The 16428-nt window shown below is 38.6% G+C and overlaps 1 protein-coding gene across 3 annotated transcripts in view; it reads left to right on the top strand.

Moving 5' to 3' along the window:
* The window catches only part of slc38a10 (solute carrier family 38 member 10), a 28219-nt gene extending 12015 nt beyond the window's left edge, over positions 1–16204 (top strand). For 2 of the 3 annotated variants that reach the window (XM_016572277.1, XM_016572276.1), the window contains exons 9-18: positions 2393–2575; positions 3726–3837; positions 5244–5350; positions 7556–7718; positions 10114–10287; positions 10379–10837; positions 11083–11181; positions 12087–12107; positions 12855–13118; positions 13293–16204. In XM_016572277.1, coding sequence (XP_016427763.1) covers positions 2393–2575; positions 3726–3837; positions 5244–5350; positions 7556–7718; positions 10114–10287; positions 10379–10837; positions 11083–11181; positions 12087–12107; positions 12855–13118; positions 13293–14479 — 2769 coding nt within the window. In that variant the 3' untranslated portion in view covers positions 14480–16204. The remainder of the gene's footprint in view (positions 1–2392; positions 2576–3725; positions 3838–5243; positions 5351–7555; positions 7719–10113; positions 10288–10378; positions 10838–11082; positions 11182–12086; positions 12108–12854; positions 13119–13292) is intronic. The other variant, XM_016572278.1, reaches the window with a different exon arrangement.
* Positions 16205–16428: the final 224 nt, after the last annotated feature.

Raw genomic sequence — 16428 nt, 5'->3', positions numbered from 1 at the left:
AAATCTGGCCAGTGCAATCTGACCACCTCTTATCTGCTGCTTTTTAATTTGCTGACAAATGAGAAGTGATCTTTCATAATTATTATATTCATATTTCATAGAAATAAATAAAAATGTCTTACACTTCGGATAGTCATGTCATATGACGATGAAATGGTCTTAATTAGTATACTGTATATTACCGTTTAAACGTTTGGGGTCAGTCTGATAAAAAAAAAAGAAGAAGAAATTAATGCCTTTATTCAGCAAGGATGCATTAAATTGATCAACAGTAACATTTAAGACATTTATAATATTACAAAATATTACTATTTGAAATAAATGCTGCTCTTTTAAACTTTTATCAAAGAATACTGAAAAATGTATAACGATTTACACAAAATATTATTCTGTCTTGTTTTGTTTTTTTAACATTGATAACAATAATAATAATGTTTCGTGAGGACCAAATCAACATATTAGAATGATTTGTCTGAGGATCATGTGACTCTAAAGACTGGTGTCATCACAGGAATAAATTACATTTAAAAAAATATTAAAATATTTTTTTTTTTTACATTTTAATAATACTTCATTGATACTAATGCATTACTGGTTTACTGTATTTATGATCAAATAAATGCTGCCTTGATGAGCATAATAGTTTTTTTCAAAAACATTTAAAATTCGACAAACATTTTTTCCAAAGTGTATTTTTTTTTATAGAAACTGTTAAACTTATAACACTTGTAGCTGCTCTGTCCTTATTGGCTCCTGGGAGCATGTGCCTCAGACATGGTAAAGAAATGAGGATTCAAGGATAGTAGAACTGCTGTCTGCACACGTTCTTACTCTTAGATCCATATCCGGCTCCACAGATGATCGCCTTCCCCTGTTGTGGGTGGTTGGCGCACACTGATACCCCGGAATGTCCTCACGATTCTCTTTCAAAGGAACAGAGTGAACTCAGACGATGGGGTCAGACTGACTGGCACGTTCTTCTGTGACCCACGTGCACTGACACGCTCCATCAACATCAAATGCTGTGTCTCTTTTATTCCTTCATAAATATTTTCAGGGCCACTTTGTGTGGAATGTGTTTTAAGACATCGTCAGAATGTTTCTGGTCCCCATGCTCTTCTCTGAAAGCGGGAGTATAAACGTTACCTTGAGAGATAATATTGCTCGTGATTTTTTTTCGCAGTGTTCTTTGGGTTACACTTTATTTCGATAGTCCACTTTAGACATTCTACTAACTATAAGTAACGTTGTAACTACATATCAACTACATGTCAACTAATTCTCATTAATTTGCAACTACATGTCTACTAACTCTCAGAGTAGACTGTTAGGGTAGGTTTAGGGTTAGTAGAATAAGTTGACAAAGAAAGTGCTAGAAGATATTAAGCAGACAGTCTACTAATACTCTACTAACTGCTAGTTGACATGTAGTTGCAAAGTTACTTACTGTTAATAGAATGTCTAAAGTGGACTATCGAAATAAAGTGTTACCGTTCTTTGTATTCTACTTTCATATTTCATCAGCTTTTTGCTTTTTTTCCTCTTTGAACAAAAGCTGAATTGAATCGGGAGGGTTTGTAGAATAGAATAGAGAGGGAGTTTTGTGGCGGGCTCAAGGACATCTGCCTGGTGTTGCTACTGAAGGGAACCTTTTCCTCTGCGGATAGATCAAGGCCAGCAAGGTCGGAGAGGGAAGGCACTGCTTTGTTTCTCTGTAGAGAGGGCCTTCGGGGGGCTGACAGGCTTTAAAGACCTTTGAAAAGCAGCTTGCTATTTTTCATCACATAAGAACAATATCATTGCACAGTCAGGAGGTGTTGTGAGGTCATCAAAGAGACAAGGAAAGAGACATGGATCTCTGTTGGGCTGCTTCTTTACAATGCCATAAGAAGTATTAGCCCTGATCATTTCAAGCAGGATCAAGTGACCCTGTATGAAATTGTATGTTTGCTCAGACGTACCACATACTGAAGTGGAAAATCAATGTAACAGATTCTTTTTTTACTTTGTTTGCATCCAAACAAACATTACTTTAGAACTTAGTTGTGATCCAACTTTTTGAATTGAAAAACTGCAGTGAATATATTTAAACAAGGACTGTGCCAAAATGCAAAATATGTTTTGATGATTTTTAATTGAACATAAAAACTTCTTAAAACAATGTTTGTGCTCAGAAAAGAATAAAGCAATACTATAATAACTTTTCATGATCCAATGGATAAAATCAAGTCTTGCCTGACATTATCTACTATTTAGGATTTAATTGAAAATGAATCACATTACAAAAGTTATGAATGCTGTTTCATTTTGTCTTGAGTGTTATGCAGATTTGTCCATCATAAGACTCAAAAGACTCAAACGCTTAACTGTGCTTTGTACTATGTTCCTCCAGGTGGGGTTCTTTGGTTATGTGAGCTTCACAGATAACATTGCCGGGAACGTACTGATGAACTTTCCATCTAACCTGGTAACGGAAATGATCCGTGTGGGCTTCATGATGTCTGTGGCTGTGGGCTTTCCTATGATGATCCTGCCCTGCAGACAGGCTATCAACACCATGCTATTCGAGCAGCAGGTAACAGTTTTACAAAGACGAGGTTTTCAAACTTTTTGGTGCTATGGACCCCAAATATAATGTTTCCCTTGCAACCAAACCCCTTCCTAAAATATATAGACAGCAATATATTTTCATGTATAAAAATCAGTTTATACTGTAATATATTATGAATACAGTATTTCAAATATTATATTATATTATAACATATATATATATATAGGTTTTTTGGGGGGTTTTTCCCTACATGATTTATCTAACTAAACTTACACTAAACCTCCTTGTTGGCTCCCTTTGGGTTCCTGGACTTCAGTAACCCCAGCACTTCTGTTTTTATTGCTTTTACCATTTACTTTTGATAACCTGAATAGTGTAGTGTTGGATTGACCTATTTTAAAGTAGAATTGAGACAGGACTGTCAGAAGTCCCTGTGATAGTTGTACATATTGTATCAACAACAACATCCCATTTTGTCCACCAAATTAATACCCTTTTTTAAACATAGCAAAATTCTTGGCCTATTTATAAAATCATTTACTTGCCACCATCTGGACATTGTCTGGACAAACTCAGGTGTCTCCTCCTTCCTGATGCACATAAACTGCACCAGCTGCAGAAGTATTTTGCTAAATTTAATGGACTCAATAAAGACTTAATTGAGCCTAACAGGGCTTTACACAGGGCTGATGTCAGACCCCAAGTCTGGTCTCAGTCAGCATGCATTTGCCTGCTCTGTCCCTCAGTATGGATCCCTTGAGATCCAAAGTCTCCTTCCACCTCTCAGACACCAGTGATCCAGCCTCCACGGACAGCAGACTGCTGGGGCACGGAGAGATTCAGGAGGAAATAAAAGGGGCTGGATTGATGAGAATAGGTCCAGATCTCCTCCATAAACCAGCCAAGACATTGGCTCGCTGTCTCACCGCCGCTGCCACGCTGAATCAGCTCAAATCACGGCTGGATTCGCGGTCGGGCGAAGGGTTTTATGCTGTCATTAAATCTGGCATTTTGACAACAGAGCGGAGGGGGGTTTATGAAGCTTGCATGCCAAACCCAATATCCTTACATGCATTTCACTTGTTCAGCCATAACAGAGGCTTGGAGAACTACATGTGTGCCTGGAATCTAGTAACAGGTTTGTGAAAGTGCTCTGTTTGTCTCTGTTTTTCAGCAAAAGGATGGCACCTTCGCCGCAGGTGGGTATATGCCACCACTTCGCTTCAAGAGCATCACTCTTTGCATTGTTTTTGGCACCATGTTGGGCGGCATCCTCATTCCTAATGGTAAGTCTGTTTGTGTTACTCTCGCTAATACCCCATGACGTCACACCCCACTTTTTCTCCCCTTTTAAAATATCTCTCTATCAATCACTCCTTATCCTTCCCCTCTATACCGTCCATTCATTATCAGCGGAACAGGATGATAAAGATGTATGTTTTAGGCAATGGTGGGGTGGGCCATGTTTTATTCATTCTTCATGGAGATTGGCTGTCGCTGGCTTGGGCTCCATTTGGCTCAGTGGGCCCAATTAGACTAATAGAGAAGGGAAGGTGAGACTCGCAGAGACGATTGAATGGGGGAAAGGCATAGCTCTGTCCTCCATGACGGCTCCGCTGGCCACTGGCGTGTCCTCACGGCCACAAATCCAACCATAGGGAAGCAGACACTGCAGGGCATAAATTTGAGTAAAACAATATGGCTGCTCTCAGGATGAAAAACACCCCCTGGGCCCACTGCCCAGCCTTGCAACACAAATGCAGCGTGGAGGAAGGATGGTAGGAGGCAGATAGAAGGATGAGGGGGGAGCGTGTGATGGAGCGGTCTGGGGAGAAAGACTGATGGAGGATGGATGTGGTGATTCAGGAGATGAGATGGTGTAGATTGCCTGTGCCATTTTTTCCGGTTTAAACTGCCTCCTCATGCTGGGTCTGAATATAGTGCAGGTTGGAATAGATTTGTACACTTAGTAAACTTGATTAAATAAATACTGCCTAGGTGAGCGTAAAATACTTTTTTCAAACACATTTAAAAAAAAATCTGAAACATTTCGAAAAAAATTTGTTTTTAAAAACTACTTTTTATCTTGAAAAATATTCCTCAAAAGGAAACTTTCAAGTTTCATTCAAGAGCAATGAGCAATGACTGCAAGTAGAAATCTGATAGCATTAATGGGCAATGAATAATTAGAGTTCTTAACTGCAAAATACTTACACAAATCTATTCTTCCAAGTAATATAGTCCATTAGCCTTACATTTGTTTTGATTTTGTAATGTAGCAACTTAATACATTGATATAGAATTCAGCTGTGTATGGGCTGTTTTATAGCTTCAAATATGACTCAATCATATTTTATACCTGGTTGAATACTATGATTTTTTTTTAGATATGAATTTAGTGGTGTATGTTAAGGTGAGTCTCACTGTTACTATTGCTTAAAATTGCGGTTAGGGGTTGTTGAGTCAAGTACATTTGAAATCAGTAAACTTTGTAACTAATATTACCTCAAATTTTTTATTCATCATATTTAGAGACCAGGATACCACTTCAATCATTTAGCAATGCCCTAGCAACCACTAATCAACAGCCTGAAGACCTTAATTTCATGTAGTTCATATACTTTTTTGTAAAAATCTTTGGTTACAGAATGGTTCTATAAAATAAATGTTTGTTTGTGTACGTGTGCCATAGTGGAGACCATCCTGGGTTTGACTGGAGCCACCATGGGCAGTCTGATCTGCTTCATCTGCCCAGCTCTCATCTACAAGAAGATCATGAAGAACGCCTGGACTGCACAGGTACAGCACATCCGACAGTCAATGTTTTACTCATCTGACGTATCTATATAAATAAAACTTGTGTGATGATATTTCACAATATTAATTTTTACTGTGTTTTTCAAATAAATGCAGCCTTGGTTAACATAAAAAACTGACCCCAAAGTTTTGAATGGAAGTGTAGCTCATTAAAGCAAAAAGGGCAAAGAATCTAAAGAGAGTGCATCAATTTTGTCTGTTTGATATCTGATGTGATCTGAAAGAAGAATGCACTGGAATTGTGTCGGGGAGAAAAGGCAGCTGCTCCTCTTTCTTTGTAATGGAGTTTGTCATCAATTTTGATATCCTGCGAGTGCACTGACTTGCTGTGTGGAGTCATTCCCACAGCGTGTGTGCTGGCACTGTGCCTCGGGCTGTGCCCTCTCCGTCTCCTGCCCAAATTACAGATGCCTTTACTCTTTCACAATAGAGTGAAAGCAACTGAGGTCTCATCTTAGATGATGTGTAACCACAACAGTGCTGATGTCTTCCTCACCTCTTTTATATTGTGTGGTTTGCGAGCAGCCAACATACTGATGTTCATTGTTCTTTAGTGCCAACCATGCCACGCTTCCATGCCCATGAGTCTCTGCCCACAGGGTTACTTCCCAAACACTGGAGTCCACCCAAATGGGTGGCGGTCCTGATATTGGGGCAAGGACCATTCCAAAAGAACTTCTTGTCATAACGAGCGCAGCAGATGTTTGTGTTGGCATGAGCAGATGATGCCAGTCTGCCTTGTCTCATGCCAAGCAGCCTGACATGTCCAGGTCCACCGCTGCACAAGAATACCCACAGATCAGGGCCGTGGAACTGGGAGGGACCTGCTTTAATAGATTTCATCAGCGTTTGGTGCACCGTTAATGTGACTGTAGGACATTATTGTAGATTAGATGCCAGCAACGCCCTTGCCAGCTTTGTATATTGAATTTTAAACCACTAAAATAAAATGTGCACTGATTCTATTGGAATTTAAACAGTTTTATTATGGATTGGGGAAAATTTATTCTATCGTTTATCGATTTGAATCAAATCACAGATTTGTTTTTCAAACAAAAAGATGAAAGTCAGCTGTGAGAGTAGCGTAACACTGGGACAGTTTAGAGAGCGCGCACACTTCACTGCGTGAGGAGGAAAAACAAATACATCCTTCCCTATTTTCAGTTAGGGAAAATATTTTTCGTTTTTTTTTATTTTTGAAAATGCATTAAAAAAATATTTATTACCATTTTTATTATTTTCATTTCATTTACCAGTTTTATCTTTTCAAACGTTTTATTGTAGTTTTAGGATATTTTGTTTTTGTACTGAGTAGTTTTACTATTTGTCTCAGGGCAGCCATATAGTCAGCTTGAATGGAATTTGTGTCATATTATTGAGTTGACCAAACCGTGTAGAAAAAGAACAGGGGGGGTTCTTTAAAACATATTCAACTGTTTATCGCAGTCAAATAGAATCAAATATATGCATGTATCAAATTGAAATTGGTTTCAAAATGGACATTGCTGACCCCAAGAATTGAAATGTGGGATTTCAAACAATTCCCACCTCTAGTTTTTAATGTCAATAGTAATTAGCAAGATATTTCAAAGGAGAAATCTTTTCCAAATTTAGAATGTACCTCTTAAAAATGCAATGTTTGAAAATATTATTTTTGTATCATCAGTATGTAATTTTTAAATAGTCAGGAGTTTAATTGATGGGCTAACCATTGAGTGTACACATCATATTCAAGTTAGTTTTCAAAGTAAATTTCTGATTAATATAAAAAGGTCAAATTATCTGTTTATGTATGTAATATTTAACAGATAGTTATATATTTAACTTGCTGACACTGTGATATAATTTACAGCTTTTGTTTCATACAGCAACATGTGCATGAGACATTTGTTGTTCATTATATAAAGGAGTTGTATCACTTTTATTTTATGTTATGTCCCACAAAAATATCAAAATGAATTTTAATGCAGAAATTGATAACATATTCTTCATAGATGTGGTACACTTAAGTCCTCGTCTGGATAAATTACTATTTTTATTATGTTTACGCATATGTTTTTAATATAGCCACACAAAAAAAGAAAACCTGCATCACACCATTGATATTTAACTGAAATATGTTAGAGGACCATATACACTAACTTTCTTTTCTCTTTTAATTTCTCTCTTCATCTCTTTTTTTTAAAGCTGGTTCTGTGGGTCGGTCTCGGCATCCTGCTCATCAGTACCTTCACCACGCTGTCCATTTCCTCCAACGAGCCACAGAAATTAATTCCCCCTCCGGATGTCCCTGCAAAAACTGAAGACAAGCCTCCCATCGTTGTCGCCCATGAGTTGCCTAAAGGACCAGGTACATCTATGCTTTATATTGATGAAGAGAAAGTTATCAGTTGACAAATGACACAAAATAGAAAAGGAAGTTCTGAAAGGACAAGTTATAATGAGAAAAAGAAAAAGAACAGTGAAGGAGCACAAATGATGAGCTTCAGTTGCAGGCCTCTCTTTGAATCAGTGACCTGAATGACGCCCTTCAAACCTGAGCGCTCGCTGTCCCAGAGCAGCAGTGAAACGGCCGGTGGCGATTTCCCATTATGGCTCCGGTCAGGGGAGGGAGATGGGAGGGCATCCAAATCTGGGTGAGGGCAGGAACAACAGTGTTTCCTCCAACACGGGCCGATACAGGACAGAGGCTCATAAAAAAGGCAGATACCAGGAGCGTCCCAACAACTTCATCCACCATTACCTCTCCTTTTCTGTTCTGCCACTCCTCCTTCCTCTCCCTCTCACTCCCTCCTGCTGACTGACACTGGCATTTATCATTGAGCGGACACCCACTTCCACACCTGTTTCCTGTTTACGGCGTGCTGGTGAGGGCAGCTGTGGGCTCAGTGAGCGAGTGAGTGGAACATGGGGCCCGCGGGCATGTAGAGGTGTGCGTTTGCAGCTGTATGCACATGCACGCTTTGCTTTTCAGGATTGTAGGGAAGTGCACCCCACCCTACCCCCTGTACTGTACACTCTTTCTTTCTTTTCAGCTCCCATAGATAATGTTTATCAAAACTGCTGTCCTTTCTCATTTGCAATGAGTAACTCCTTTCTGCGTATGCATAAATGCTGTCGTGCAGTAGATTATCTGTTATGGTAGCACACTACAGGATCAGGTTAAAGGAAGGTGTGGACATTGTAAATATTCAAAGGCTGTTTTGCACAGGACGAGTGGCAAGGTTATATGGAAAGCACTGAGCATCTATCTCATACCCTTATTAGAAATCTCCTCTATGGTTCAGCTCTTGTCTTGTTGGTCTTTCATACTCTGCTGCCCTCTGCTGGTGTTTGTGTGACACTCTCAGTGATATTGTCCTATCCTAACAAACCATACACCAATGGAAAGCTTATTTATTCAGCTTTCAGATGATATATAAATCTCAATTTTGAAAAATTTACCCTTATGACTGGTTTTGTGGTCCAGGGTCACATATGTCTTGGATTGAAATGAATATTGTATAACCATAGCCAGTTCATTAGTTTGAGACTCGTATTTTAAAAAATCCCTCTGAAAATGCATGAATAAAAATGGACCCCATTTGTTTTTAATACACGTTCCTGGTCTTATTTTGAAATGTTATTCCAAAGGATATTTTTTTCTTCATTGTAGTTTATTGAAAAGTGTTAACTATTTTTTTTGTCTCTGAAACAGCTTTACTTTTCGAATGATGTCACCAAACCCTGTAATTTGTCAACTCTAACCACCTGTCATATACAGTAGCATTCAGAAATTTAGGGTCAAGGAGATGTTGTAATGTTTTTGAAAGAAGTCTCCTTTTCTCGTCAACTTTTCTATTTTAATATATTTTAAAATGTGATTTATTCCTGTGATTGCAAAGCTGAATTTTCAGTATTCATTACTTCAAGATGTTGATTTGATTCTCAAGAAACATTTCTTAGTAATATTGATGTTGAAAACAATTGTGATGCTTAATATTTTTGTGGAAACGGTGATACATTTTTTTCAGTATTCTTTGATAAATAGATTCTTTGATATCAAATAAAATAGATAAAATAGAAATATTTTGTTATATTATAAGTCTTTACGGTCACTTTTGATTAATATAATATATCCTTGCGTAATAAAATTCTTAATTTATTTAAAAAATAAATCTTACTGACCTCAAACTTTTGAATGATAGTATATACTGTCAAAGGTTTGGACACAATTGACTGAATTTGTATTTCTTATCTTAAAAACCTTTAATTTTAAGACTTTATTTATTTATTTATTTATTTGAAATTGACAAGTTGGACTGTATAGCAAAAACTTGATGCAATTCTGATGGTTAAAATCAAGTTCTGCTTTTTCTTGTTTACTTAAAAAATGTCAGATTATAAAACTAAAATAGCTTGTGTATGCTGTTTCATGTTGACTTTAAATCTTATCTTTACTCTGCTTCCACTGAAGACCTATGCAGTGTTGTTAACATAATTTAGCTTGATTCTGGTTTGTCTGTACCCAAAGTAGGGTCTTCATCAAAGTAACTTGAGTTACATTGCAAATTACATCTGACAGGCCTCAGGCAAAAACGAATTCAAGAACAAAAAAAAATGAAATTTTAAGACTGCCATTAAAGAGCCACATGAAGCCTGAGAGCCATGGGTGTGGGACAAATTTGACATGCCTTTCACCCCACACAGAAACTTGACATAATTTTTTTGTACATTGTGACATCTAATGATCTGTGTGTTTGTAGTGCAAGAGAATAGACTGGAACCTGATCTAGGAGAGAAGCCAGATAGGCCACCAATTGAGGTTGAACAGCCAGTAGAGAAGGCAGCAGCAGAGCCCCCTCAAATTAAAGTACCTGTGGAAGTGGCTGAGCGAAAGGATGAGGAGGAAAAGGTTCAGCTGGACCGCCCTGAAGCAGGTAATGCATTAATTTAGCTGTGTAATTTAGATGGTTTTGTGACATATGAGAACCTGTGAGCAGTTACAGTGATCTGGCTTTTCTTCAACAGGTGTTGCGGTCCCAGATGGGGAAGCCCATCGCCATGAGCCGCCCATCCCTCATGACAGAGTTCAGATAGATGAGATCAAAAACCAGGAGGAACTAGATGAGGACGAAAAGAAACAACCTATAGTTGTGGAAGAAGAAAAGAAACTACCTGCCAGAGAGGAGGAGGAGCTTCTTGCTGAGCTGGGGGCGGGGCAAGCACAAGAGTTGGAAGCTGTAAAAGAGGAGGAGTCAAAAAAAAAAGGAGATGCGGTGAAAAGGGATGTCGATCATGACCAGCATGCAGTTAATGAAGTGTTGGACAAGGCAAAAAATTCAGAGGATCTGAAGAACGTCGAGCCCTTGGTGGTCCATAAAGAACACAACCTGCCTGAATTGAAAGAACAACATGATGAGAATGAAGCGACCCGAGAGAAGAAGCCAGAGGAGATGGACAAAGCCCCTGAACCCCAGGGTGAGAAATGTGAGTGAACACATTAGCATCGGCTTAGCAACTCTCTGGCAACCACTCAGATCTTCAGAAAATGTGAACATCTAGTTTCTGTTTAGCGTACATGACTGATAAACTCTAAGTGGCTTGTAAACAATGTCTTTGACCTTTTGTTTTTATTCATATTCTGTTGATATGACAGGGCACATCATAAGGTCCAAGCATATGACCTTTTCCACTCTGTAATGATTTGTTCTTTCATTGACTGCTTCCTGCAGCGAAGGAGAAGTTTCTGGTGCAGGAGCACAAGGAACAGAAGGTTCCAGATGGAAAGGATGTAGGGGTGGACAAGGATGGAGATGGGGACAAGATGGAAGGTGAGTGCTTTGTCCATCAGAACATTGGCAGAACATTGTCCAGAATCTATAGGAAATGTGGTTTGAAATATAACATTTTCTGTTCAGTCATTCAGTCAGATGTTTGAGCTCACAGGTGCGATCTATGCTTCTCTTTGCCTGGTTCTGTTCTACTTCATCACTCTTAGCTGGATGGCTTTGAACTGGCTTTATTTTTATAGTTTTCATTTTGATTTTAGTTTAAGTTTCTATTTACCTTTCTATTTAGCTTTATTTTTGTTACAGTTTTATTTAATCTTAAACTTTAGTTAATTGCCAAGGCAACATTCCTAATTTTCATTAAGTGTTTTTTAAAGTAATATTTATATTTTATTTTATTTCAGCTTTATTTCAATTGCAGAAAATTATTTTTAATAGTTTTAGTTAACCATAACAACACTGGTAGTCAAGCAATGCAATGCAATCTTTACACTTGAAGATATAGTCATTGATATGTAAAACCTACTTAGTGCTAAGTTTATAAGTTGCCCACTAGACAGTAGCTTTATGAACCAGTGTCCTGTCATAACTTTTATTATATTGTTGTTTTAGCATGACTAGAACATAATATTTACCAATTAGCATCAAGGACAGATCTGTTTTGTAATAATACATATTTTTTTGCACTGTACAACTTGCCATTTTTCTTTTCCAAATGCTTGTTTTACTTTCTCTCAGCAAACTGGCCAACATCTGAAATGTCACATTGCATTGCTACACTCAGATATACTGTAAAGATGCACCATATCTTAAATCTCTGTCTCTTTCACATGGCTTGTTTTTATTAAGACACTTTGCCCTCTCTCTGCTGTCTTTTTCTCTTTTGTTTCTCGATTTCTTATCTTCCTCCGCCATTCTGTTGTGCCACGGACTCCTGCCTCCTACAGTGATTAAAAAGATTGTTGCAGGTACGAGATGATGTGTCTTATGTCTGCTGTTCTCACCCCACTCAGTCTGTCTTCTTTGGTGTTATTTTTAACAGTCATCCTCTCACGCTTCAACCCGTATAGCTGTTAATAACCAATAGTCTGTTACCTGTGTTGATACATTGACCATTATTGTAGCTTACAGATGTGTGTACTGTACTATAGCTCTGGAAACATAACTGAACAGCCATCTGGTATTAATTGGGATCCCTAGTCTTTCTCTTGTTTGATGATGAAAGTGATTTCTTTGGTAGAATTCCATATTGATGTTGTTAGGGTTCCATATTGACTAGGAACTACATAGCAATGCCCTACAAAGTGCATAGAAACACTCTAGAAACTGAGCAATGCACTACAGAATACACAGAACAACATTGCAATCTCCTAATAGATGTGTAGCAATGCCTTACTAACCATGTAGAAACTTCCTACAAACCACCTAAAAAACTTAACAGTGCTCTGGAAACTTACATAACATAGCATAACAAATAGTGGGAAAGTTATCAGGCCAAATACAACATAATGGTTGTATGGACAGGCACCACTAACATTTTCTTCAGAAAAACTTTTTAAAAAATCCCTTTTTGGTCATTTTAAATTATGCTCCTTAATTTGATAAACAGTCAGATTGACAAGTATGTTTGACCACCATTAATTACACTTTTATAAGCATCCTACAATATATTCATTCTAACTTCTCTTTTACCTTTCTGCTTGGCTGATCCTCAGAGGGTCAGTTGGACCACGCTGTGCTGCTCCAGGTAATTAAGGAGCAGCAGGAACAGCAGAAAAGGCTTCTGGACCAACAGGAAAAACTCCTGGCTGTGATTGAGGAGCAACACAAGGAGATCCACCAAATTAAGGAGGGAGAAGAAGAACCAAAGGCAGTCGAACAGCAAAAAAGACATGTGGACCATGAAGAAAAACACTTAGATGTGAATGAGGAGGTCCATCAAGTAAAGGAAGGAGAAGATGAGCCAAAGGCAGCAGCAGGTGAGTCTGAAAGTCAGCGAACTTGTCTAGATGTAAAAAGTGAAAGTTTTTCTGCCACTGGTGAACAATAAAAAGAGAATGATTCAGTTAACCTCTAGTGTTACCAGTGTTGTGCTTCCTGCTGAAGTGATCTTGCATGCAGTGCAGTAATGAAACACATTGTGTGTTTTTTAGGAGAGGGTGTAGGTGAGTTGGGGAACATTGTGCAGAAGGAGTTTGAAGGGATGGAAGGGGCAGTGAAGCCTATAGTTGCCGCTGTCGCTCCAGACCAATTCCAGCAGCCCCAGGGAGAGACAAAGCATGTAGCTGCAGCTGTCGCAGGGCCTGAAGACCCAGAAGCAAAAGAGGCTGAAGTCGTAGTCGGTCTTCCCAACAATGCCCTTGAAGCGGTGCAAGATGGAGGTGTTAAAGTTCCCAAGAAGGAGGAGCTGGAGCTAAACAACCAAGCAGGGCATGACGGAGCACTACCTCCAGACGTTGGTGCCCGAGGTGTTCCTCTGCGTCCTCGAGAACCAGAACCGGCCAAAATCAATCCTGACGCTCTTGCAGAAGAGGAGGAGAGAGTGAGGCAGAAATTGGCCCACCTGGAGGCGGAGAAGGAGAGAATAGAGAAGGAAAAGTTGGAGAAGGAAAAGATTGAGAAAGAGGTGCAGGCCCGTGTCGAGAAGGAGCGGAAGGAACGAGAAAGAAGAGAGGAACTGGCACGTGAGCAGGAGCTAGAACGTGTGCGGCAGCAAAAGGAACAGCTAGAGAAGGAATGGCTTGAAGCGGAGAGGTTGAAACTTGAAAGAGAGAAGATGGATAAAGAGATCATGGAGCGTGCCGAGAAGGAGAAAAGATTGTTGGAGCAGAAGGAGCAGCTAGACCAGCTGCAGCAGGTCATCGATGCGCGACAGGGTAAGGGAAGTCTTGAGGATGAGAGTTTGAAACGGGAAAGAGAGAAGACTGATAAAGAGATCATGGAGCGTGCCGAGAAAGAGAAAAGGATACTCAAGCAGAAAGAACAACTAGACAAACTACAGCAGGTCATTGACGCAAAGAAGGATGGTGATGCCCCCAAAGCAGGAGAAGTCCTGCCAATGCCTAAGCAAAAAGGAGGCAGGGACTTGAAGGAGAATATAGTTCCACCAGAAGAGGAGAAGAAAGAGGAAAAGAGGAGCAGAGAGGATGGAGGGGTGGACCTTAAGAGGAGACGCAGAGCTGTGGACCCTGAGGGCGGAGGAGGCGCTGACCTGGATCTTCTGAGGGACGTAGGAGGCTTAGACTTACACGCTGACCTAAAGGGGCAGCTCCTGGCGGGATCTCTGATTCACACGCGCCAGCTTAAACAGATGTTTCAGAGGCAGGAGAATGAAGACTAGAGTAGGTTGTTCCAGAATTACAACCTCTGGAACCCAATGAACCTCTCAAAAACAAACATGATCTTGCAGTGAGAAGAATGTCTTTCCTCTTCATTTTAAAAGTAGATGCCTTTATCTAAGACTCAACATTCCTTTCGGGTTCGTGTTGACAGTGGGCACTTTGATTTGATCCTTTAGTTGTCCGCCGGGAACACTGGATCCATACTCCCTTATGAGCTTCCATTATTGTTTTGTGTGAGATTTTGCTGAATCTGGTGCAATAAATGGAATGTCTGGTGTAATAAACTGAGCGGGCCTCACATTAAAAACAGGCCTTGATGGGCACACAGGGTATTTCAGAATATTGTTTTGGACCATCGCATAGGAAAACGGCACAAGTGTACCCCCTTGTGGCTGCTATGGTAAATTGTACGGCAGGTTCTAAAATGTAATGTCAGATTGCATACTTCCTTATTGAAGTTTTATCTTCTGTGAATGAAAATAGAAGCCAAATTAATATGAGATGCGGTTTTTAAAAATGCAGCTTTTATCTTCTTGCAGAAGCTTTATTTTCTTCTCTAGGAACTATAATGCAAATGGAGTGTTAATGTTACTTTGGTCAACAGGTTCAATGGTCCATCTGCTTGAAAGAATAGTGACATGTTGTTATCTGAAACTACGGTCACGCTACGTTAAGACATCTTTGTTTTTCCAGTGAACTGGTGAATTAATGGTTTTCAGAAAAGGCCTGATGAAATCATAATTTCTTTGTATTTGTCCAAAATCCTTTATGAAACTTTTTTTTTTTGTAATTTCTTTTTAATTGCAATCAAATTTGTCTATTGAAGGAGTGTCTTTTTTTTTTCTATGCGTGTCTTCAGGATCAGATTTTCCTTCCAAATGGTTAACTTATGATAAATAATAATTTATTTAAAAGTTAACTATATAGTTAACTGTTATAACTAATAGTTAATCAGACCAGCTATAAGTGAATGAAATATTTGAATCATTTATGTTTTGATTTATCTTTTGCTAGCTGAGTTTTTCTTCTTCTGGTTGTTTCAATGTGTTTCAATTGTCTGTGACTCTGTGAAAATACTCAACTCTCATCTTTTGAGGTTGATCTGAAATTGGACCTTGTATATATTCCAGATTTAGTGTTGAACATAACATTACTGTTTCCCGCAGACAATTCCTTGTTTTCACTCTGCAGCCGCCGGGTTTCTTTTCAGGGTTGCATTGCTTTTCTCTTGAACATGCCATGTTTTTGCATATGAAGATTTGATTCTGGTCAGTGCCTTACGGGGTTTATGTTCTGCATTGATGTGTATTTGAAGTCTGTTACACCCACACTGTGTGTGGATTGCAACTTTTGTCCCCTATCTGCATTTTCTATACCTTGCTGGTTAAACTAGTCAGGGTAATAGACTGTATTCTCTTGATGAATTTCCTGATCTCGCTTTTGGGGATCTTATTCCTATTTCAAAAGATAATAATAAAATATAAATAAATAAATATATAGAGATATGGTTTGAAGTCATATGAGATTCATTGAAAGCGGTCTGTCTTAGTGGTCAGTAACACTGCACTTATCCATATACAGTTACCAGATGATGTGTAGATCTCTAAAAATAAATCAATTCACATGTTAGCAGATTTCAGAGGTTGATGACTGTTTGATGACCCAAAGTATTTTATTTTGTTCTTAAATTGGGATAAATGAATAAACTTATTTATGTAACAGCAGCTCTTTGTGAAATGTTTGTTGTGTTGCTTGCATATTTCTCCTATTTAACTCCTATTATTTATTTGTTCATTTATTTTTAGTTTACAAATTGTATGTACTTTATCCTTTTTTCTTCTTTGAAGTTCAAGGATTTTATGCGATATATGGTGGTGGTATGTGTTTTAGATTTCTTTTAAATTGTTCATTTTTTTTTTATTTAATCTTTTTTGTACTTAATCCTGAA

Source organism: Sinocyclocheilus rhinocerous, unplaced genomic scaffold, assembly GCF_001515625.1.
Source record: "Sinocyclocheilus rhinocerous isolate Xijiao unplaced genomic scaffold, SAMN03320098_v1.1 scaffold140, whole genome shotgun sequence".
Lineage (NCBI taxonomy): Eukaryota > Metazoa > Chordata > Actinopteri > Cypriniformes > Cyprinidae > Sinocyclocheilus > Sinocyclocheilus rhinocerous.
This window is presented reverse-complemented; position numbering and strand designations above follow the sequence as displayed.